The sequence below is a fragment of the Equus przewalskii genome, chromosome 2 (genome assembly GCF_037783145.1).
Source record: "Equus przewalskii isolate Varuska chromosome 2, EquPr2, whole genome shotgun sequence".
Taxonomy (NCBI): domain Eukaryota; kingdom Metazoa; phylum Chordata; class Mammalia; order Perissodactyla; family Equidae; genus Equus; species Equus przewalskii.
Window position 1 is genome coordinate 23,559,901 of NC_091832.1, and position 25,048 is coordinate 23,584,948.

The window sequence follows — 25,048 nt, forward strand, 5'->3', positions numbered from 1 at the left end:
AATGTTTGAGCTAGTTTTATATCAACAGGTTATATCAACTTTGCCTGAGTATGTTCTAAAATATCTGACTGGGAATGCTTCCCCTATCCAACATTATAAGACCAAAACGTATTGATAATGTCCCAATGAAAACTATGATTAGAGATATAAGAGTTGATGGAATTCAGATGAAATTTTGGAGGAAAATTGATATATTCATGGACTTTATGTGAAGTGATTGCATCTCTGCCTGATTGTATCATAGATTGTATTGTGGGGATAGACATTGTGTCTCACTGGGGAATGTTTCCCCTGCCTGATTGTAAGACAGCATATAAATCTGCCCTTCAGATAGTGTTAATTAAAAACTCCAAAGGGAAGTCAATAGGGTTTCCTGAGCCCACACCACATGAGACAGAAACTAGAGGCTGACATCAGATGCTAATAAAAAAGACAATAAAAGCCCCCACCCCAGGAAAATTGGTCTAGGGTTAAATTGTACACTTAGAAAAAGGGGCCTTTGTTAAATGCTTTGTATAGACTTTTTTTTTTAAAGATTTTATTTTTTTCCTTTTTCTCCCCAAAGCCCCCCAGTACATAGTTGTATATTCTTCGGTGTGGGTCCTTCTAGTTGTGGCACGTGGGACGCTGCCTCAGCGTGGCTTGATAAGCAATGCCATGTCTGCACCCAGGATTGAAACCAACGAAACACTGGGCCGCCTGCAGCAGAGCACGCAAACTTAACCACTCGGCCACGGGGCCAGCCCCGCTTTGTATAGACTTTTAAAGGTGCAATACATTGTCCTGAAGTTTTAGAACATAAAAATCTTTTGATTCACCTCTTAAAAATTTCCCTGATATACAGAAGCAATTGGAAAAATGTAGCTGGAAGGGTGGGTCAACCTCTTTGTGTCATTCAGACTGTAATCTAGTTCTTTGGGGAACTGGAAGCAACCATCTTTGTCTTGCAAATCTCTGCAAGGCCAGAAGTACGGCTCTAGAAAGCAGCTCAAAGTTCACTTGTCTTTTGCCAATCCTAAAGCCTCCCCTGTTCCTCTCAAAATGCTCCTAGATATTAATTGAGACAAAAGATTGAGACATTAGAAACTGGTAAGGCAAATATGCCTGGGAAACTCCATCTTGAAGAAAACTTGACTGCTTTCTCTGTGCCTTTATGATGTAGATTTTCTGCTCCCATCTTCTCTAGGACCTAAAAGCCATTCTTTGAAATGCAAATGTTTCTCATAAACTAGTGAGTTTTGTATTACAGCTGAGTCGTAACAAAAATTTAATGGAAGCTATAAGATCTCTGTCTGTGGCTACTTGTGTGGTCATGTATGTCTATATGTATGTTATATATGTGTGATATTTTACCTCCCGATGGTATGGCCAAAATTAAGAGCTCTGTTTGGCTTAAAGTAAGCACTTACATAAAGTATTCCTAAACATAAAAGAAACTAATCCAAATGTCGTTCAAGTTAATGTGATATGCAGTAATCTTTGGTGAATGAAAGCTTGTTTAAGTTTGTTGGTTTGATTAAAATAGACACGTCCTTAAAGCTATGAGCATTGGATGTGATACAGACATGCAGCCTGGGTTTACTAGTCAAATAAGCTCATGTTGTCTGTTATAAATTTGTCAGCAAAAATAATAGCTTTAAATGATAGCTAATTTTTGTCTAATGTCTCATGAAGTTTTCATGAGTAATCAAAACAATTGATGGAAGCAAATGATTTAGATAGATGAAAATGAGTAAGAGTTTTCAAGTACAATAATTATGTTTTATGGTCTGCATACTTGAAAAAAACAGCTACCAAATTCTTTTGGTGACTTAAAACTTTAGAGTTTTGCTAAATTAAGTTAAATGATAAAAATCTGTTGAGTACCTAGATCATTTCCACATAAGACAAAATATTGGAAATTAACTATTAAGCATAGATTTGTCTGCCTTTGGTTTCTTATCTCAGAGAAACTAAAAATGCTTAGGTTTGTTGGTAGACATATTTTGTACATGCTGAGGAGTTTTCTGTGAGAAAGCATATATTTCTAGAAAGTCTGTATACAAGGAAAGTAAAATGTTTTCAGTACAGAAGGTATGAGGAATAGAGATTTTTGTTTGTTTTGTTAAAAAAAAAAAAGATACATTTGTCCTAGAAGTACTTGGAAAGAAAAAAGGAAAAAACTTGGGACAAATTCTGAATGTAAAAAGTAAGTGACAGAGAGTTTGTGAAAGTAAAACCCTGAGGAGTTTTATGCATGGTCAGGTTGGCTAAGATTAAAGTAAATCCAATTAAGTAAATGAATTTTAATGTCAAAAGGAAGTTGGTGCAAAATTAGATTTTGGTCTTCTTTCTCTTAAAAGGATAACTTTCTTGAACTTTTGGTCTACTCTTGATAAAGAGGTTATAAAAGGTTTTTCTTTATTTTTGAGTAAGTCTACCTAAAAGACAGAAAAAATATGTTTTGTTAAAATAATTTCCTATGTTCAAAAAGCTGAGGTCTCTCTGTTAAGGTTTTCTCCAATTGTTTCAGTTGTCACTTTGATTGAATGGATAACTAAGCATTGTTTCCTATTTGACTAAGTGTTTTAAAACATTTTGATATTTTTTATAAACTTCCCCCAAAATTAAAATCTTTCTTTTTTCTTTTTTTTTTTTTTTTGAGGAAGATTAGCCCTGAGCTAACTGACGCCAATCCTCCTCTTTTTGCTGAGGAAGACTGGCCCTGAGCTAACATCCATGCCCATCCTTCTCTACTTTATATGTGGGATGCCCACCACAGCGTGGCTTGTGAAGCGGTGCTATGACTGCACCTGGGATCCAAAGCAGCGAACCCCGGGCCACCAAAGCGGAACATGCGCACCTAACCACTGTGCCACCGGGCTGGCCCAAAAATCTTTCTTTTGACTTAAAAAAAGGAAACTTAGAGAATTTCTGGTTAGCCCTGGGACTACTCAAAGAAATTTGCTCTCTCTCTCTTCATATAAAGAAGATATTAAACTAATTAGGCTTAACTGGTATGTTAAATTACATGGGAAGCATTGTCAGAATAAGTGATGATGAACTTTCTTAGGTGGTATTATGTGGATAAATGTTATTGATATAAATGCTTTAAAATTATATAACATTCCTAAAAATTCTGGTCTGTCCTGGTTGTCCACCGTAATTCTAGTTATTATTTTAAAGTGTTCTGTGTCACAGAAAAAAACAAATTTCTTTGTCAGTTGCCATCTGTCAGTCTTTTGTCATTTACCGACAGTTATTGTTTTACTCTGATGTTTTGCAAATGTTTTCATCTTCAGAGAAATTCATGGAAAGGACTCTGACCCTTGCTCTAGAATACAGTTTTCTGATAAACTTTGAGATCATAAAACTGAACTGGGTAAGGAATTATAGAACTCTAACAGAGAAACTGATGACTTCATAAAACTGTTAACAGAAGATCAGGATCAAGAGCTGATTACATGAGGCTAAATGAACTGATGAGGATGATTTTACTAAATTTTTGTCTAAAATATTGCTGATTTTTAAAAATGTTTTGTTTTTTCAGATTTAAGGAGAACTTTTCTCTTTTCTCTTAAGCTAACTATGACATAACAATTTGGTAAATTATACTTTTGTAAGCAGAATTGAAACATTTATCTTTTCCTCCCTTCCTGATCCCTCCAGAATTTAAAAACTCTTCGTGAGTGAGTATTGTTATTTTCATGGCAATGTAGTTATTTGCATAAGTTCAATAAGAATCTGTTCTCCTTATAACAGGACACAATTGGAAAAAGTTGTTATATTACCAAAGCTTTGACTGAATGTCATTTTTGAGAGAAACATGCATAGACTCAGATATGAGCAGACAGCTTTTGAGGAACAAAGATTGGACTTTATGAAATAAAGCCACTTGGAAATATTGCCCTGGGATCTTGTCTACAGGGTTTCCAGCAACCTTACCAGGTGAATAAGGAAGGTCACTTCTCTGGCAGTTGCAAGAAACCTCAGAATATTTTTGGGAAACCTCAAGAGAAGAAAAAAATTCACCCAAATCTATAGGTATTGCAGGCAAAGCCTGGTGACAAAATCCTTGGCTTGACTTTCCTGGCCTTGAGAGGCCTTTAAAGTTCAATCTGAGATTCCTATAAAAAGTTCCAGCTGCCACAATTAGAAGGACCTACAACTAAAAATACACAACTATGTACAGGGGGGCTTTGGGGAGAAAAAGGAAAAATAAAATCTTTAAAAAAAAAAAAAGTTCCAGCAAAGCAGTTTTAAAAGAGCCTATATGATCAATAGTTATTCTTGCTGTACTTATGTAAATAATTGGGCCAAATTTATTGAAACTAGACTTACTTTACAAACCCATTTGTCTTCATTTGGCTATCTTTGGTAAAAATGAGGGTGATTTTAGAGAGAAAAATTCTGTTTCAGTAGAAACTATAGTACACATTTGTGGAAATTAGATTCCATTTCTGTTCATTGTCTTTGAGGTTTTTGTTCTCTATCTGTAAACTAGACTGGATCCTGAATTCTTCTAGTCTCCTGAAATATCTGGCTACAAATCTCCAAACTGATGTTTTCCATTTTTTTCCCATCACTTTCGTTTGAAATCATTGAGAACTGAAACCACACTTGCTCCTAAAGCCCTACAAACTGAAGCTGGATAGCTCAATATAAACTTTGTAAAGATCACGACACTAGCATGCCTGTTGCTATGTAAGCCACTCAAAAGGGTACCTGAACACTCAATGACATCATCAGAGACATTTCAAGCTGCAAAAGATGCTTTAACCATGACATCTAAAAATCTTCTTGACTGGCTGTCCCCTGGGCTCAGAAACTGGTTTATAATTTGCTCCAACCATTAACCTTGCTTTTCTTTTTGTTTCCATAGAAATGCTTCTTATTAAATACCTGATTGCTTGCTTCCACAATATAGGTGTGACTTTGGGAGCCCACCTGCATCACTACCTTCTAAAGTGAATTTAACTGGACTGATCTATTATCAGGACTAAGAAACATGTTCAGTGAGATGGAACAATCTACCAACTCAGCTTCTGGACTGTGAAACTTCTTACAGTTTCAAAGGCAGGACTGTGGGGGATCAAAATTGGCCACCCCAAAATGTCTCTCTTTGCCTTGATTATTTTTAAAAGCATAAGACTCTGAAAGAGGGGCTGGCCCCACAGCTGAGTGATTAAGTTTGCGCACCCCACTTCAGTGGCCTAGAGTTCACCAGTTCGGATCCCGGGCGTGGACCTACATATGGCTTATCAAACCATGCTGTGGCAGGCATCCCACAAATAAAGTAGAGGAAGATGGGCACAGATGTCAGCTCAGAGCCAATCTTCCTTAAGAAAAAGACTGAAAGAAACTCTGACTTTCCCCCTAACTGCCTAAAAGAATTTAAAAGTCCTGTCCCCAGGACAGGCCGTCACCATAGATAACTCTGGGTATTGGTAGTCTGTGAGGGTCCTTGCTAAGCCCATTCTTATCAAACTTCTATCTACCAAACATTTGCTTTTCTATTTCCATGTGAATTGCCTTCCTCCCCTTTGAAGTCCCAAACCACTACCCCCAACATCCTCCTTTGTCTTTAACTGAAGATGATATTTAACGTGGCAGCTTTGACCATTCTGGTGTGTTGCTCAGTATTCCTGGATTTCTCCCATGTATACATGTTATAAAGTTTTGTTTGATTTTCTCCTGTTATTCTGTCTCATGTCAATTTAATTCATAGCCCATCCAGAAGGACCTAGAGGATAGAGGATTTGTCTTCCTCCCCTACAAACTGAAACCCAGTTCTGGTCAGAGAAAGGGAGGCACCACATTTAACAAAGATAAGACCTTGGGATTCTATGGGCTATTCCATGTTTGAACATAACTTTCATTTACTGATTTATTGCTTGGTTATCCTTAAAACTTCAATTAAGCCTCATCCCTACAACTAGTTTGTCCATTTCTATAAGATCAGGAATTAGGTCTTCTATCACTTTCTATCCAGCCTACCCTTCCCTCTGTGGAACATAAGGTGGATTTCAGAGGAGCAGAGCACAGGAAATACTTGTTGACTTTGCTGTTTCATTGATTCCTGCATCATCATTATCATCATAAGCATCTTAACAAGTAAGCCATAATGAGGCCCAGAACTGAGTGCATTTCGGGACAAGGGGAACTCATGGACAAGAGCCCGGCCCTGTGGCAGTAAAAGCAGATACACAAACATGAAGGGAAAGCGTTGCTGAAGGACCCAGGTCATACCCCCCATGTGCAGGCTGTCACACTGCCTTGGGAGCCATAGGCCTCTGAACTGCAACTTGCTGACTGCCAACGGGAGTGGCCTAGATTTTCTTACCCACAACATTCCTCTCTTTTAGTTTTCACCCACGCTTGTTTCAGCTCAAGGTGAAACCCACCTAGTCTGAAGAAGGCAGCCTGAGGAATGTCAACAACCCCAAACTGAGCAGCATTGGGAAGACAACAGGCCATTAGTGACTATTTTAGTTCTTTGCACTAATCAGTGCTCTGATCAGTTTGAAAAAGTCATTTTATTTTCTTCATTTATCGCATTGGTATAAGCTGCCAGCAGAGAATCGAATGTCCGTGGTGGGATGACAGTGTTGTTTCTGGATGTAGGAAGGAACAGGCAGAAGGAGAAACTTATATATAGAAATGAGGATTTTAGGAATAGCTTGAAAGAAGGAAGAGAGGAATTTGAACTCAGATCTGGGTATGCCTTTCCCACCACCCCTTCCTTGCTTCCCAGCCCCTCTCTACTCCAAACACATCGCCTCAAGGGGCTGTATGATTTCCAGCTCTGAATGCAGATCGTAGGATGGTCCCTGGAGGAATTTCTGGCACTCTTTAATGACTGAGATAGAAGGTTCCAGGAGGCTGTGCCAATTCCACCTTGGAAGAGGATTGATTTATTGGAAGCAGACAGTGGGAACCAGGCTGGGGACACTTTTAATTGGCCCACAACAACAGCCAATGTGAAGGGAGCTCTTAGTGTATGCCTGACACTCCACTCAGCACCTTGTGTCATTATTTTACTTTATCCTCCCAGCAATGCATATACCCTTACGTCTGACAGATTGAGACAGCAGGCTCGAGAAGCGTGACTCACCAAGGTTTCCCAGCTAGTAAGTGGCAGAGCCAGGACTGAAACCCAAGTCTTTCTGATTCCAAAACCTGCCATTTTAACCAAATTGCTCAACACAGTGCCCTGCTCAGCACGAGATCAGAGAGCACAGAGTAAGGACTTCATGAAGAGAACAGAGACTCCAAACATACTTGAAGCTCTTCTGGCTTTGAAAACAAAATAAACACTTCAGTTTATTTTACTGCATCCTTATTTGCCTCCTTCTCTCATTCTGTCCTCTCTAGATTTTTAAGCCTATTTCTTTCACTAACCAGCTGTGTAAATATGCACAAATAATAATTTCTCTGTTCAGTGTCTCCCTCCCAAAGATGAAGAGGTGGGTGGGGTGAGAGATGATGCCTAGACCCTGCCAGTAAGACCATTACCAGAAATCTGCCCCCTTTGCTGGTTTTACCTCCTCTGGCAGACTGAACAGGCCATAGCCTTTAGAATCAAGCAGACCTGATTTCAAATCTCATCCAGTGAGCCATGCCTGACCCTGTCCTCTGATGGCAGGTATGTCTCAGGCCCTCGGTTCAGAGGTGGTCCCGCCACAGGCTGACGGAAAGCTCATGTATATGTACACATTCTCTAGTAAGATTTGTTTAACATTCCACTTCTACTTCTTTCCTCCCAGAACCCACCTGCTCTTCTGCCACCTGAGCACCCCGACTGTGCCATCCTACAAGCCATGGAGAATGAGCTGCCAGTCCCCCATACATCTAGCAGTGCCAGCGTCACCAGCAGCACCAGCGGGGTCAGTAGCAGCAGTGGTGGAAGCAGCCGCCCCACCGGACCCCAGATTTCTGTGTACAGTGGCATTCCTGATCGGCAGACCGTGCAGGTAAGATTCCACCTGAGCTGGGGATTGTATTCCTTAATTATCCCCAGGGCTAGCCAGGAGGATTTGTTGGCACGGTCTGCTGGGGTAACAGGGTGTTGAATCTAGAATGAACATTAGGGGGCGTGTTTGTGGAGAGTTAGAGGAGAAGTGATGTTAAGTGAGTCCAATCAAGTACGTTTAGGGAGAGTGGGGATACTTAGCAGATCAGGAAAATCCCCTTCTTACTGGTGATTCAGATCCCAGAGTGCTGTCTTGGGAGGCTAGGAGGGTAGTGGAAGGGGCAGACAAGTAAAAATAACAAATAGAAAAAATGAGTGGTTGCTGCTCACCACAACCTACACCCACTGTCTAAATGACCACTGCCCCATAAGATCTAAGTTTCTTAAAGACAGAGGACCAAAATAGAACCCCCAAACATTCCTTCGTCTTTGTGTCTTTTTACCCTCTTCCCTGAAGCAGCAGTTTGCAAAGTGTCATCCCTGAGGCCTTCCGGGGGATTACACACTGTCCCGTAATGCAGTCGTGACCATGTATCGCCATCTGCTATGTGCCCCGCACTGTACGAAGCATTTTGCATATTAATCTTCTCCTCGAGCTGTGAGAATGGTTATTTTTAGGCACAACTGTATAATTAAGAAAACTGAGGCTCAGAGAAGGTAGTAATTTGTCCAAGGTCTTTCAGGTAAAGACAAAAAAGCTGAACCTAATTCTTCCTCCAGACCTGCGTTCTTAATCACTACAGTGTCAGTTTGAAGTTACCGGATAAAACAGCCAGAAAAGAGAGACCGCAGCAGAGAGGTGTTGACCCTGAGTGACTTTGCTGTTACAGCGCAGATGTGCTGACAAGTGACCTCATCCCACTTTGGCCTAGGCCCGGATTAGGGGCTGGAGGAGAAGCCACAGCAGACATGAGAGGGCCTGAAAAATCTAGATAAAGAAGACACCATCAGAGACTCTGGAATCTTCCCTCTCCCTGTTGTCTCTGCCTCACCCTTAATAAAACCATGTTCACTGCTCCCATCCTTGCTGCCCCCACCTCCCTCCCAGCCTCTTCCTCTGGCCCCTTTGCTTGAGTATTTTAGCTCTAGTTTCTAGCAGCTGACATTAGGATGTGCCCTCTTTCTGCCCCTCATCGCAACTCTGGCAAAAGGGATGTGAGCTTCTGCTCTGGCAAATGGGGTGACCCGAGGTTGTATTCTGCACCCAAGCAGAACCATGAGGGGCCCCTCCTCTTTCCTATCATTGACGTCCTCCAGCGAGGAGGAGTCGTAGCATCTTGGCTACTGCTGTCTGGACTGCTGGGAGGTACTTACAGGAGTCTAAGCAGAATAGGGAGGCCTAGGTAAAGGGAGTAAGAAGAAAGAATTCTGGGGAGAACAAGGAATAAAAAGAACTAAGTTCAGGAGCCGGCCCCGTGGCTCAGTGGTTAGAGCTCCATGCGCTCTGCTTTGGCAGCCCAGGTTTGCGGGTTCAGATCCCAGGTACAGACCTACTTCACTTATCAACCACGCTGTGGAGGCGTCCCACATACAAAATAGAGGGAGATTGGCACAGATGTTAGCTCAGGGCTAATCTTCCTCAAGCAAAAAAGGAAGAAGATTGGCAATGGATGTTAGCTCAGGGCGGATCTCCTCACCTAAAAATAAATAAATAAAACCTGAGTTCATGCAAAGCAGATTCTTACAGGGGGGAGTACACAGAAAAAAAGGTGTGGAAGAGTTGGGGTGGGTTGGGGGGTACCTGGGAGACCCCAGAGCCCATGGAGAATCTGTGATATCAGCCTCTTTTCACAGAACCCCAAACCTGAGCCCAGAGGTTGTTTTATCCTAGAGCCACCAGCCCTAGAAATCACGCTAAGCCAGAGAGATCCAGACTGGAGGTTTGCTTGCCGGGCCAGGACCCAGAGCTGGGAGCAGCCCCGTGGCCAGAGATTTGGCAGAGCTTGGGGTGGGATGTAGGTCAAAGCCTAACCAGGGCCCTTGTTAGGGCATCAAGTGGGAAGAGATGGCAGGAGGGTGACCAGGTCAGGAGAAGGTAGGAGAAATGTCCCTGGGGCCTAGGAGAAGAGAGAGGGCCTCAGGGATGGGGGAAAGGCATTTGCTTTTCTTTGTTCCTGGGGGTGGGAAGCAGGCTTTAAGGGGCTGAGAGTGAAGAGGGGGAGAGGATCACAGAGCAGCCCTTTGGCATTTCCTAGAGACTGTGGCTCAGCCAGTCCCGTCAGGAAAGAGAGAATGGCAGAAAGGCAAGGGAATGGGAGATCCTGGCCCCAAAGAGGGAGTGAGGGGGAGAGGGAGGGAAAGCGTAAAAGAGAAGTGTGTTGTCCCTGTGGCGTTGGCTGCTCTGCAAGGCCAAGGGGGTCTTCTTCTAAGGGACCGATGGGCCCTTCCAGGCAGCGAGGGGTAGATGCCAGGAAGCAGCCCAGGTCTGCCTTGAGCCCTGGCCCGGAGGGTGTGGCCCTTGGTTACGTTTTAGTCTGACTGGCTGTGTGCTAAAGCGATAGACCCCCTTCCAGCTTGTCTCTTTCTTCCCACCCCTTTCCTTCTCTCTGCCTTGTTGAGCTCTGGTTCTTCTGTCCTCGTCTTCTCATGTTCCAATCGCCCCCATCTGAAGCTGAAGAATGGCAGGGGAGGGGAGTGCCTAACAAGCCTGGCATGGGACGCAGTGGCACTGGAGGCTTAAAGGACCTCGGTCTCCCTGAGCCCCCTCCCTGCCCGAGAGTTGGTCAGAGCAGTGGTGTGCCGCCGTGACCTCCCCACGGGGACGGCTAACGCAGGAGCAGAGGAGCCTGTGAACTAAAGAGAGACGCAGCCTAGACAACAGCTGTCTCCCCACCTCCCTGGAGAGGGTGACTGGCTATGGTGGTGGTCACAGACCTGGTGTCCTTCTCCGGGCAGTGGGGGAGAGGTGGGGTTGAGAAGGCTTCGCTGCAGAAGCGGGGATCTACAGCAGACACGGTGTCCGGCTGCCGATGGCGCCAGCTCTTGCCCTCTCCCCGCCTCCGCAGGTGATCCAGCAGGCCCTGCACAGGCAGCCCAGCACGGCGGCCCAGTACCTGCAGCAGATGTACGCCGCGCAGCAGCAGCACCTCATGCTGCAGACCGCAGCGCTTCAGCAGCAGCACCTCAGCAGCGCCCAGCTCCAGAGCCTGGCGGCCGTGCAGCAGGTAAGAGTCCTAGGAGGCCGCTGAGGCCGCCGAGAGTCGCAGTAGTTGCAGAGGGAAGAGGGAGAAGCAGCAGGTGCTGCACAGCTGCTCCCCGCGCATTCTCTCACTGAACCCACACCAAACCCAGGGAAGTCGATACGGTTGTCATCGGCATCCTTTGACAGGTAAGGAAAGAGGCTCTGGGAGGTTAAGCACCTTGCCCGAGGTCACACAGCTGTGAGTGGAGCGGCTGGAACTCTCAGCCTGCCTAGCCCAAGGACAAAGGACTGGGAGAGCCCTGCCCCACCACATCACTGCACTGCAGGGAAGACCCAGGGCCCAAGAGCTGTCCATGAGAGACGGCCATTGCCCATTCAGTTCGCCTGTCTGCCAGTAGTGGCTGAGAAGAACTCATTAATTCATTCAACAAAATTTCTTATGCACCTACTGTATGCCAAAGTTCATGTCAGGCACTGAGTATACTGTGGAGCCTGGCTTCTTGGAGCTTATAGTGGGGAGACAGCAAGTAAACAGAAACCCGAATAGACAAGAAAATAAAATATCTAAATATCTAAGTGGTGATAAGCACTACGAAAGAGAAGAACAGACTGCTATGGCTGAATGACAAGGAGGATCACCTTCTACTGGGTGGTCAAGGAAGGCCTAGCTGCTGGAGTAACCTTGAAGCTGATGTTTGAAGGATGAGACGAAGCTGGCGGGGGGAGGGGGGAGGGCAGGGGGTGCTGCTGGACATCAGACAGTATCCAGCTATGATAGAGCAGGGTGGATGGAGGGCTGAAGAGAGCTGGAAATGTTGGTCATAATCATAGCTCACAATTTGAGTGCTTATCTGTAAAATGCTTAGCCTTGTGTAAACCTTTCAGCAATCCCACGAGGTAGGTGCTGTTATAAAAGAGGAAACTGAGGCACTTGCTTGAGGTCACCCAGATGAGGCAGAATGGGGGTTTGACTCCTATAGTGCTTCCTGTGGAAGGTGAGAGCCTGGGGTATGACTGGGTAGATCTGGGACTCTAGTGATAAGAATTGTTCTTTTCTAGGCGAGCCTGGTGGCCAACAGACAAGGGGGCACTGCGGGCAGCAGTGTGTCCTCGCAGGCCCCAGCCCAGTCGTCCTCGGTGAGTAGGATGGCGAGCAGCAGGCAGGGCCCACAGCTCGGGAACCAGCTCCTTCCTCCCTGCCCAGAATGCTCACAGGCTCCCAGACCCAGTGGTGGAGGAGCCTCCGCCGTGTAGAATCATGGCTGGACTCTCTGTTACTCTTGCCAGAAAAAAAAGTGCACGCCTGTTTCTAGCCCTCACTTTGAAAGTCCTTGTTGTCTTTCCAGTCTTGAGGCTCTGTCACACCTCAGTTGTCTCCCCACTGGATCCTCCCTGCAGCTCTGCACGTAGCCAGAGATGCAGCAGCACTGAGGAAAGATCCAGGGCCCGAGGACCAAAGATGGTCCTAAAGAAGGCTGAATCGGCCAAAGAACAGAAGAGGGGAAGAGAAAGAAAGGGACGGGAGGGCACAGAGTGAGCCAACAGAACCCCTGCTTCCTACTCATGCATCTCTCTCATCAGATCAACCTGGCGGCCTCCCCGGCAGCAGCCCAACTCCTCAACCGGGCTCAGAACGTTAACTCGGCAGCAGCCTCGGGCATTGCCCAGCAGGCTGTGCTCTTGGGCAACACGTCTTCTCCAGCCCTGACCGCAAGCCAAGCACAGATGTATCTAAGGGCCCAGATGGTGAGTACCCAGCCTGGGCCACAGCTCACGGGGCCAGGAGGACAGAGGCAGGGAAGTTGGGAGCTGGGAGATTGGAGAAGGGTGGGGATTAGAGACAGGTGGGCAAGAAGGCCTGGGGGACAGTTGGCAGGAAATAAGGAGCGGAATAAGGAAGGGGGCCTGGAGGGCTGAGTGGGAGCTATGGTATAGGCTCAACGATTCAGGGACGGGTGGCGTTCCCAGCCGAAATAGAGTTACCCAGGATGCCTCCTTTCCTTCCCCACTTGTCCTCATCTTACCAGAAACCACTCCCCAAAATCAATTAGGGTAAAAAATGCAGGGGTCCATGCCTCGATGGTCTGTGCACTCAGGCACATACAGAAGCAAACCCACAAACCTCCATACACTCCACAGAAATGGGGTCTTATTCTGCCATGGCAGTCCACAGGGCCTGGCCGCCACTAGCTCAAGGGCCCGAGGTGCCTTCCAGCCCAGGTGTGAAGGCGGCAGCCAGCTTCAGGACGTGCTGCCCACACAGCCCTCCCAGCTGGGCCATGCTAATCAGGGTCCCCCTAGCACCCCTTAATCAGGTGGGCTTGTTTGGGCCAAATGTACTCAGGACCGCGTCAGCCCTGGACAGATGCAATCTCTCCTTTACACCTGTCCCTAAGAGGCGCAGAGGTCCTTAGGAACCTCCCAGTTTCCTAAGATTCAGAAGCATTTCCTGGGAGAATAGCGGCCTGCTGGCTAGGAGACAGGAACATCTAGCTCCATGTTGGGCTCAGATCGTTGGGCGTCCGATCCCACGTCTCCCACTCGGAAGCTTTCTCCCTTCAGCACCTTGACACACTCTCCTGAGGACAATACAGTCCCGCCCCTCCCTTTGCTCCCGTGGCCTGAATGGGACACCTGGAGCTTTTCTGCTCTTGCCCTGGCACTTCCATTCTTGACTCTGAGCTCAGTGTGTGAGGAGCAGCTCCGTGCGCAGGGAACGGCCGCTTAGACGCACACTATGGAGCAGACTCCACTTCTCTAGCGAAGCCGACAGCCCCCTTGTACACCGCCCAACCTGCCTTCATCTTCAGTTTACTCACCCCCCGTCCTGCTCAGCCGCCCCAACTGGCATCCCGAGGCCTGTCTGCCTCCCTCCCCGAAGCAGGGCATACACGCCCAGAGGAGCAAGCATAGGGGCGTCACAGGGTTCTGGGGAAAGCAGGCTATCAGACACCAGCATGTCCACACTGCCGCCCGGCCAGACCCGCAGGGTGGGCGTCATGCAGAGACTGCCCTGTGGCCTGGGCGGTTCCTAAGGCCCTCTGCGCCTCTTAGGCACAGGTGTAAAGGAGAGATTGCAGCCCAGGGAAGGAGATGCAGACACAGCACAGATCCAGTCGCTGTGGCTTCTCCACTGCTGTTGTCTCTGCACCCCTCCCCCCCGCCCCCAACAAATCGCAGTTTGACGAAAAGATGACCAAAGAATACATCTATTTGATCCCTTCTCAAGGAAAGTCCTGTTCTGACCCAGACCTGGAGTCAGGAGTGGTTAGACCTGGAAAACGTTCCCAGGGCATCAGTCTCGGCCCAGCTCCCTGCTGCCGAGAGTGACTTCAGGGTGTCCTGCGAATGTTGGTCCCCTCTAGGATAAGCTCCTCACAGAGGCTTCTGGAGTAAACCTGACCTGGGTGCAGCCCTAGAATGGCTCTCCCCTGCCACCCCCCTCACTGCCCGGCCTGGGTCAGGATACTACAAGGCTCTTGGGATTTGCGGGCGATCCCCTTGGACCCCTTCCCTTTCCTGCCTCCCTGTTTCCCCGTATCTGCTCCCTGGCTAACTGTGTCTGTGGCTGAGCCCACATTGGGCAGGTAAAAGGCGCCTCGTTTCCTGTGATTCCAGGCCCAGCCAGGTAACCTGGTGCAGGTAGCTAGGAGCCTAGGCGGCACTGTTCCTTTGTCCCCTCAGCTCATCTTTACGCCCACGGCCACCGTCGCTACTGTGCAGCCTGAGCTCGGCACTGGCTCCCCCGCCCGGCCCACCACCCCCGCCCAGGTGAGGATTCCCTGCTTGTGGGAGGGCAGGGGGGTGGGCACCCCAGAGAGGGGTACTGATACTGGGTATGGGCCCAAGCCTGGAGGAGCTTTGAATCTTTGGAAAGGTTGGGATCTTCTAGGAAAGCAGGAGGGAGACGGGACATCCCAGGGCTCCCAGACTTGCTCCTTCATTCCCCATTGGGAAGGCCTCAGCCACTCTTGACCATTTCCTTCCTTCAACATAGGTCAGGAGTCAGAGGGCAGCATGCTGAGCCAAGCGTGATGGCCCACAATGGCTGGTCGTTACTACCTTTATACCTTACACCCTCCCCAGAATAACTTCTGTTGTTGTCATTGCTTTTTAAGTGGACAGTCCCACTCTGATTACACATGCTAGCACCTCTAGGCATCAGGAAAAATGGCATGGAGGAGGGAGCAAAGAGGAGTCCTGGGTCCCCACCTTCTGCCGGGAGCACACAGATATGCTATGGCTCTAGAGAGTCTATGGGCTGTGAGGGAGACGGACACACCCCCCCACGCTGGTCTCCCCTGTCCCCAGCTACAGAATGGGGACCGGCGTGGAGAGCACTTGGTAGCAGGATGATCAGACTGGTCAGATGCAAGCCTGGCACAGCCTCTGTGTGTCCAGCAGAGGGCACCAGGGACCAGGCTGAATGAGCACGCGGAGCCTGGTGTAAACCTTACGCTGAGGACAAGATAAGCCTTTGCCTGGTGGCCTTGCTGCTGGTCAATTAACTTTCACTTTTGCCCTGCCCTTTTCCAGCGTGGGAAGCCCCATGCCCCGCTGTTATCTGAGGATGCTCTCTAAGTGGTACGCATCCCATCCTGATAGTTTGGGGGAGGAGGGGAGGGCACAGAAGGGAGAGAGAGCCTGGCCTGCCTACCCGGGCCTGCCCCAGCCTGAGCAGTCATCCTGTCCCAGAATTCCATTTCTTCTACTGATGGATCCGATCACTAGCACTCTTTCTTGTCCCCTTTAGAAACTCTCCTGCTCCTGGTTCCTCTTTCAGCGCCTAACTCATCCTGTCTCTCTCTTTCTCTCTGATTTTACAACCCACCGTTCTGTTCAGCCATCCCCGGATCTGTCCCTAACTCCTTCCCTATCTTCAGTGTGTGTTGGCTTTACTCCCACCCGCATTCTCTGGACTCCTATAGACCCCTCTTTTCCAGGTACAGAACTTGACCCTCCGAACACAGCAGACACCAGCTGCAGCAGCCTCGGGCCCTACCCCCACTCAGCCTGTCCTGCCCAGCTTGGCCCTGAAACCCACACCAAGTGGTAGCCAGCCTCTGCCTACCCCATCACAGGGCAGAAACACTGCTCAGGGTTCCCCCGCAGGTGCCAAGCCCAGCATAACTGACAGTGTGATGGAGCCGCTCAAGAAAGGAGATGGCAACAGCAGTGTGCCAGGGAGCATGGAGGGCCGAGCTGGGCTCAGCCGGATGGTACCCACTGTGGCTCCCCACCCCCTCATTGCACCAGGTAAGGGCTCCAGGAAGAAGGATCCTATCCCAGAAAACCCAGGAGGACGTGGGTCAGGTGAAAACTTTCACAGTTTCCTTGTTACCATGGACATGCTCAGATTCCAGCCGTGTGTCTCTCTCTCCCCTCTTCCAGTCTTGAGATGTTCATCAGTTCCTGATTCTGTTTCCTGGTTCTAGTCTAGCTTTACAGAAGGCAGCCCCCTCAGTTGGAATAAATGAGCACAGTGATGAATCTGAGTATACTTCATGACTCTTAACCTGAGTGAGTGGAAGTTGGCAGTTGGACTATTTTGAAATTCTCTAAGAGGCAGCAAAAAGGATAGAGGCTAGCCACAGGCGTGTAAGAACCACACAGGGAGATGGGGAAATGGGAAGTTTATTTTCTCATCATTCAACAGACATTTGTTGACTAATATTTGCCAGTTCTGGGTGTGTAGAAATAAATAAGACTTGGGCCGTGCCGTCCCAGGAGGGCACGGTCTGGAGAGACAGACAAGGCCAATGCAGGACAGTGTGATAAGTGCTCTAGTGTATGTGAGATCTGAGCGCTGTAGGAGCACAGAGGCACGATCTAGCCCTGGGGAGAGGAGCCAAGAAAGGCTTGCCAGTGAGGGTAGCACTTGAGAGTAAATCTAGCAGATTAAAAAAAATTATCCAGCAGATTCCTTGTGAGGCAAATTCTGTGGAAGGGATGAATCAGTATTCCCTGGGGCTAGACTCATCTCCTGGCCTGCTCAGATTCTCCCGGTGCTGCCTAATGTGGCAATCTTTAATGAGAGCGTCTGCCAAGAGCCCTGGAAGCCAGACTTATCAGTCTAGGGAACAAGACCAAGCTGTTGTAGCACAGGAATAAATATCGTGGTGGACCACGTGGCTTTGCATTAGAGAGAGAACCAGCCTGGTCACATCCCTGTGACAAGCTCTAACCCCTGTCCTCGTCCAGATCACATTACCATCCCATCTAACCTGTGTTGTCTTTTCTTGAGAACCTACTATATGCTTGTTACTAGATTAACCAAGATGCTCAAAATATGATTCCTTACCTAAAGGAGTGTGCAGTCCAAAGGAGGGAGGCAGACAGATAAGCAAAGCCATTTAGTTTCATGAATTCTGTTATAAGAGTAAGTACGAGGTAAGTGTGGGCACAGAGGGTTGTCTCGGTGCCAGGCAGGATGAGGCAGAGATGCTGTCCCTCAGAGGAAATGGCACGAGTCTTAAAGCAAGGGGGATTTACCCAACAGACAAAGTAGGGGAAGGTATTCGAGACAGACAGAGGAGAGCACAAGTTGAGCATTATGACAGTGAGCTGGGAAGAATCGGAATTAAAGGCCTTTATTCACCTCTTTGAGGTTTCAAGGACAAAGGGTTAGTCTCTGCCTTCCCGGGGTCCCTACTGAGCCCAGGAAGGCACCTCCCTGCGGAGGCCTCACTGCCCTGCGGCTCGAGGCATTGTTTTCTCTGGAGATTAGTCCAGCCTCTTCCTCTCACGGAAAGGGAAACTGAGGCTCAGAAGGGGAAAGACGAGGGGCTCTTACAATGAGCTGATAGCAGCTTGGACTAGAGCAAGTACCCCAAATTAGCATTTCTTCTACCTTCTCATTCGACCTACAAACCCTAGAGCAGTGTTAGGGCTTCAGGACTCTCTCAGAACCCCATTCCTGCCCAGGCCAAAATGCAACCTCTCCCTAGATGGAAGCCCGTGCCCTGGATTCTAAGGACCCTTCAAAAGAAAGACCAGTTCTTGGGTTCTTCCTAAGGCTCCCAGGCAACCCTGTGGTCTCGAAAACTGGACACCTGATAACCGTCTGTTGTGTCCTAAACAATACGTTAGGCACTTTTATGCTCACCACCTCTTTTACCCTTCAAAAGAACCCTGGAAGGTAGGTGTTTTTTATCCATTTTACAGAGGAGAGAACTGAAGCTCGGAAAGGTCACCCAAGAACTTGCTCCATATGTCCCTCAAGGTCACATAAGTGTTAAGTGGCAGAACTGGGAACCACTTCCGTGTCTGGCTGAGTCAGATCCTGTGTTCTGAATCATCAAGCCAGATTTGCCTCTCTCGGTTCTTACAGTCATCTGGGGTTTCCTGGGCCTGTCTGTCTGAGTCCTGACCCAGAGCTCAGAGAGCCTCAGCTCTCTTCTCCTGGGCCTGGGAAAGCCCAACACCAGGGTGTTACAGACTGAGGTCCAAGGTCCCAGGTGTGGCCTGGGACTAACAGTATGTGGCTGTACACAGCGCAGAGACTGGTAGTTCTACAGAACTTTCTACAGAGCAGCTGGGAGTGGCAGGCCACAAAGACCCTCTCCCCAGAGACACAGACCAGTAGGCTTTGCATTGTCCCTGCCTCCCACCATCCCCTCCTATTTATTCTTCCTTTCCTCTCCCACCCCTTCCTCTCTGTAAACCCTGCGGTTCCACCCCAAAGCCCGCTCCCAGAGGGAAGGCAGGGGAGGTCCAGGAGGCTGCAGATCCTCTCAGGGCCTCTGGCACAAAAAAAGACTGAAATGATCCCCATGACCTGATGGGGGCAGCCTGGAGCCGCACCTGCCCTGGGCTCCACAGTTCCCCAGGCAGAGGTAACTTCTGGCCTCTTGCCCAGCCAACCCACTGTGAATGAATTGAAGGATTAGAGCATGCGCACATGCGTGTGAGTGTGTGTGTGTGTGTGCGTGCGTGTGTGTACATGGAGCCAGCGCATTTTTTTGTTTGTCATTGGAGCTTTTTTTGAGCTGGCTGGCTGGTTGCCCCCAGGGAAAGTAACCAGTGGAGACTTGAGGGTGGGGGGCAGAGGGGGGAGTAAAGCGGAGAGGAATGTGTTCTCCTTGGGGCTCTATTCCCAGAGCAGGCAAACGCTCTGGTCCCAGCTGGGACCGCTCCCACTGACAGCTGTTTGGGGGCAAAGCCCCTCCCCCATGGCAGGCTCCCTGCTGTTCCTGCTCCTGTCACCTTGGCAACCGGTTTCTTTAGGCTCTGCAAATAGAAAAGGTCCCTTATGCCCTGAAAAGGGGTGGGTTGGTAGGTGGGGGAGGGGAGTGAGGGGCGGAGAGCAGAGCCTGAGAGGTTGGGCTTCTCAGTGATATGAGGACCGAACAACCGAACAACCGAGGGCAGAGGAGGGGCAGGCAGCGAGGTCCCGTGGGCCTGGCCTCCGGGGAAGCTGAGTCCTGAGGGAGCTGGGCCAGGAGGCTTGGTTCTCGGAGTCCTCATCCTAGTGGATAAACTCGAGGCCTTGGGTGCACACTCAGGCCCAAAGGTGAGGAGAAAGTTGCTGACCGGGAGGGAGAGGCTGTGATAATAGAGAACTGTCAAGTCACTGAAAATCCCTTCTCACACAATTGTGCTCCAGATGCCAGGTCTTTGTTCTGCCCCCTCATCCATCCACAGGTCTCATGGGAGGAGAGAGAATTCTCTGCGGGGAAGCTCTGCACATAGCGGCTTTGTTTTGTCACAGAGGGGGTTTGTGTCAGGCAGTAGTGGTTTCCATCTGTGACAGGCTGCACAGTGTGATGCTTGCTGACCCGAGGACTCAGGTACCATATCTCCCTCCCAAAGCAGCTGCCAAACTGTGGGGCAGACACACTTTTACCTAGAGAATCCAGTAAAAACCAAAGCATACAGGTGGGCCTGTTATCTAGCTGGAATCAAAATTTCCAACAATTTTGATGTTAAATCATTCAACCAGCCATGAAGGTCATTTCAACTGTCCTCTGTAGGACCAAATTTAGATTGCTAAGAATCTCCTCCTCATATGAGGGGGAAAAATCCAGAGGATATCCATGGAGGAGTTTTATATTTTGTTTAACATCCCTCACCATGGGTGCACATGTGCACATGCACATGCGCACACGCTTGTGTGTGTGTCTGTGTGTGTGTGTGAGAGAGAGAGAGAGAAGGCCACCTGAGATACACAAAGGGGCTTGGAACTGTTGAGCATTCCTTCTTTCCTGAAATTCTTCACCCTGGACTCCTGTTATATTACTTCCATGGTCACTGCCAGCTAATAATAATAATTACCAGTTAATGAACAACCGCGTTCCAGGAACTGTGCTAAATGCCTTCTCCACATATCTCACTTAATCCTGACCATGATTATTCCATCTCACAAGCGAAGAAGATATGGCTGGGAAAAAATAATTAACTGTCATCCCCAAATCGTTTTTTTCTCTCTTTGACTGTTCAGTTTAGCTCAACGAAAACTCAGTTAGCACGTAAAGCTAACCATATGGGACTCACAAGATGAACAAGTTTAGATTCTAATAAGGGTTGTGGAAATTTGAGTTGAGCCTTAGAAAATAAGTGAGTGTCAAGAATGGAACAGAAGGCGGATTAGCTCAGCGGCCCTGGGAAACACCTACGCCCAGAGCGGCCATGTGTGCATCTGACCGTCTGTGGGTCTAGGTGGTACCTGCTCCTCCTTCCTTGTCCCTTGTGCCCCTGCCATTAGCTGTGGGACTCCCAAAGGACTCAGTCCTTCCCCCTTGCATTTTACTCCAACACTTACCCCCTAGAGGGGCTTGCATCTTATGCTTCAGACACCAACCGCCTGTCCATAGAGGACTTCTCAATATTCATCCATCCCTGTCCTCAGCCCCTCTCCCCATACCTTTCCAGCTGTCTATAGGATATTCCCACTTGGATGTCATGCCCTGCACACACATGTTTAAAATTTGGAGAGTTCATAGACAAAACCAAAACCAAAACCCAGAAGTCTTCTTTGATGGAAAGTTCCGCTTTCCCAGCTCCTGACCGCTGCCCACAGTCGTGAGGTCTTCCCGGGCCCGGGCTCACAATCTCAGGCATATTCTGACTTCGTTCTCCTTCGCCAGGAGGCAGAGTGTTCTAAGAGGAAAAGCTTAGGATTTGGAGTTAGACCTGCTTTCAGACCCCAGCTTCATCACTTAGGAGTTTTATGACCGTCATCTTGTTACTTAATCTCTTGTAAACCTCAATTTCCCCATCTATAAAACAAAGATGATTGTATTTACCACGGGCTGTAAAGATGATTGAGATGGGCTGCCACGGTGGCCAGCGCAGAGCAGGCTCATGACAGATATTGGTCGCCTTCCCTCCTTCTTGGCCCCCATCACCGCCCGGCCTCTCACCAGGTTCTGAGGATCCTCCTCCTCTGGGTTGGCCCCTTGCTTAGCTCCAGGCCTGCTGACTGCACGAGGCTTAACTGATGGCCAGGACATCCTCCTCACGGCTGCTGGGACCATCTTCCTCAGAGACTGTCCTTTCTTTCTTGTTTAGAAACCTTCACTGTGTCTTTATTTCCTCCTTTATCAGTCACAAGGCCTAGTCTAGAGGAGGGACTCAAGAAGCGGCGCGTGAATGGCTTCTGATAGACTGCCTGTGACTCTGCGAGGCCTTCAAGACCCTCCCCACGTGGCCCGTCAGACCACTCTCATGGCTCCTGGCTTCCTCACGCAGATCCCCTGCCTTTTCTCCCCTCTCCTACCTTTGTGATTGACTTGACCCGTCACATACCTTCTACCCAGCCCCCACCCCCCTCCCCGCCGTCTGGCATAACACTCCCCTTTCGTCGTCCATCCCTTCAGGATTACCTCCAAAGTTCTCAACAGCCTCCAGCTAACCCCCCAGGCCTTGCCATTTTCATCTGTGCTTCCGACTCGTATTCCTCACTGGTCCAGCGGCGGGTTTTGAACATGTGTTATATACTAGGCACCATGCCTCCTCCGTCACATAAGGTCGATTTTCCCCTAACCTACTGCATGGGGAATTTGCCTGGAAACTACTCGCAGCTCTTGCTTGTACAATGGGAACACTGCCCATCTGCCTCAGAGGCTTCTTGGAAGAATAAATGAGATGCAAATTATAAAAATGCTTTGAGACGTTCAAAGCACCCTACAAATAGCAGGTAGTATTTTAAGAATAGCTTCCATTCACTGAGTATCTACTAGGTATGAACAGAGGCAGTGAGTCTCTTTGTGCTTTAAACGTAATATTCCATTTGATACGGACAACTACTCTGTGTAGTATGGATCACCATTTAAAGAACGGGAAATCAAGATTCAGAGAGGTTAAGCAATTTGTCTGAGGTTGCCCAGCTTATAGGTTGCAGAACCAAGATTCAAACCAGATGTGACTCTAAAACCCAAGCCTTTAGCCACTTATGCTGCACTCTCATCCCTCTGCCAAGGGTGGGGCAGTTTCTTTTTTAATGCTCCAAGCTGCCTTATGAGGACTCCTGCTCACAGGGGATATTTGGTGGTTTTGCCAGGTGGCTGCAGAGCATGCCTAAAGACGTTAAGGCATAGGCAGACCACCACAGAGTCCCCTGCACTGGGAACCCTGTTTTTATAATCTGGTTTCCTCTCCCAGGGAAATTTCCCTTCGCTCTGCTTCCCCTCTCATATTCCTCCCAGCCCTCAGCCCGGAGGGACTGCATCATGGAAAATTCATGTGGCTGTTGCTTTAGGTTTGCCCAAAAGGAGCCTCCTTGTCTATTTATGTGTCTGTGGGACTCTGACCTCTAGAGTCAACGTCCATCTCGGTTACTCTTGGAGGCCTGATCACATGAGACAGCTTGGAGAGGAGCAGCCTCGCGAGGGTGCTGGCATAGTTCAGACCCAGCCTGAACTGCCTCCTCGTCCGGCCCCGTCCCATAGACGCCTGGGTCAGCCGCGCAGGACTCCCCGCAGGTCCCTGAATGCGCCGCGGTATTCTGTGCCTCTCAGTCTTCCCACGTGCTGTCCCTTTTTGTCATCTTCCTAACTCTGAATCATGGTCAACACTTACATTCTCTGGGAAGCCTTCTCTGCTCTCCTACCCAAGCTGAATCCCCTTCCGTGTTCTCAGTATCCTCCGCTTATCTCCCATCATAACGTCCACCAAGTTATGCTGAGAGGGTCTGTCTGCAGCTGTCTCTTTCCTAAACTAATCTATTCCAGGGACCGTGTTTCAGCCAGCAACAAATTTAGTCCTCGGTCTGTAGTGGTTGCTTAGTAATGTTTGCTGAGTGAATGAACGGTTGAAAGTTTCTCTTCGCTTGACTTTCTAAACCTTGAAGAGTAGCAGGTAGTAAAAAGCTATGCTGTTCCTCTCTCACAGGCCTCCTCCCCTCACCCATAGTCCAGGTAACTCTAAACTCTAGTCAGTTACTGTGGACTCCTAGAATAACAAGTTTATACTCAAGCCTGAAACCTATGCCTGGCATGCTTGCGGCTCCCAGATCCTTTGGGACGAGAGTCCCAGCGTTTCTGGGACAGTGAGCCATTTCCTGTGTGCCCAAGGGCCTGAGATCAATAGAGTTCCATTGAGGAGTTCTGACTGTGGATGCGGTGAAGGGGCGTGCCAGTCATTCCTCACAGTTAGCCCTTCTGCCTGGGGGCCTTTAATCCTCTTGTCGCTAACCACCAACTGGTTTGGGAGCAGTGAACTGGCCTCTTCAGATTCTAAGGGGGCTGTTCAAGGTTAGAGCACCAGACGGCAGGATGGGCTTTGCCTAGAGCCTCTCCTTTTCGCTGGGCCCTGATTTGCGGAGGCCCTAGGCCTGCCCCTCCCTGCTCGGTAACAGACAGGGCTGATGAGGCCTCCCACAGCTGTGGCTGAGGTCCCATGGAAGCAACCTTTTGTTCCTTAGAAGCAATGAACTTTCCAGCAGTGGGGGATAGGGGAGCCAAAATGGGTACAGGGGAAAAATGAAGCTACTAGACCTTAGGGCAAAAGAAGAACGGCCCAGAGAGATTTCTGCATTTATAGTTCATAAACTGACAAGCCCCGTCCTAGCTTTGGGAAGAGGGACGTGGCCTCCTCCGGTATCACGGCTTCAATGATCCTTCACCAACCCAAACTGAGCACGAGGGCCTGGGAGAGGGAGCAGAAGTCATCGATCCTACCTGGTCAGCAGCAGCCTCTAGAAACATGTGGAGTATTATGTTGGACAATGTGGAAGGTAAAAGAAACATAAAAACCTTCCAGTTAAATTAAAGCACATCTTCGAAGTTTAAAAAAAAGAAACAGGGGCCGGCCCCCTGGCCAAGTGGTTAAGTTCGCGCGCTCCACTTCGGCGGCCCAGGGTTTTGCCAGTTCGAATCCTGGGCACGGACATGGTACTGCTCATCAGGCCACGCTGAGGCGGCATCCCACATAGCACAACTAGAAGGACCCACAACTAAAAATACACAACTATGTACCGGGGGTCCTTGAGGAGAAAAAGAAAAAATAAAATCTTTAAAAAAAAAAGAAAAGAAAGAAACATAAGACATGTCTTTGACTCAAAAAGCATATAGTCTGTGATACATATATACAGTGGAATACTACTCAGCTGCAAAACAGAACAAAATCATTCCATTTGCAATAACATGGATGGACCTTGAGGGAATTATGTTAAGTGAAATAAGCCAGCTAGAGAAGGATAATCTGTGTATGACTCCACTCAAATGAGGAATTTAAAAATGTGGACTAAGAGAACAGGTTAGTGGATACCATGGGAAAGGTGGGGTGGGGGGTAGGCACAAAAGGTGAAGTGGTGCACCTACAGCATGAATGACAAACATTAATGTACAACTGAAATTTCACAAGTTGTAACCTATCATTAACTCAATAAAAAATAAATAAATAAATAATTTTTAAAAATTTTAAAAAAAGTTAAATGAGAAATTCCAGAAATAAACAATTCATAAATTAAAAAAAAAAAGCACATAGTCTGGTTGGATAGATAGGAAATAAACACA

The 25,048-nt window shown here is 48.3% G+C and overlaps 2 protein-coding genes across 9 annotated transcripts in view; one reads left to right on the top strand and one right to left on the bottom strand.

Annotated features, from left to right (window-relative positions):
• The window catches only part of LOC103556694 (toll-like receptor 12), a 132,184-nt gene that overhangs the window by 97,065 nt on the left and 10,071 nt on the right, over positions 1–25,048 (bottom strand). The window lies entirely within an intron of this gene.
• PHC2 (polyhomeotic homolog 2) overlaps positions 1–25,048 on the top strand; it is a 117,344-nt gene that overhangs the window by 58,866 nt on the left and 33,430 nt on the right. For 4 of the 8 annotated variants that reach the window (XM_070595247.1, XM_070595239.1, XM_070595253.1 and 1 more), the window contains 6 exons: positions 7,746–7,952; positions 10,957–11,115; positions 12,153–12,230; positions 12,675–12,839; positions 14,778–14,864; positions 16,037–16,349. In XM_070595247.1, coding sequence (XP_070451348.1) covers positions 7,800–7,952; positions 10,957–11,115; positions 12,153–12,230; positions 12,675–12,839; positions 14,778–14,864; positions 16,037–16,349 — 955 coding nt within the window. In that variant the 5' untranslated portion in view covers positions 7,746–7,799. Of the gene's footprint in view, positions 1–7,745; positions 7,953–10,956; positions 11,116–12,152; positions 12,231–12,674; positions 12,840–14,711; positions 14,865–16,036; positions 16,350–19,133; positions 19,606–25,048 lie in introns of those variants that run through there. The other 4 variants (XM_070595233.1, XM_070595232.1, XM_070595238.1 and 1 more) reach the window with 2 other exon arrangements.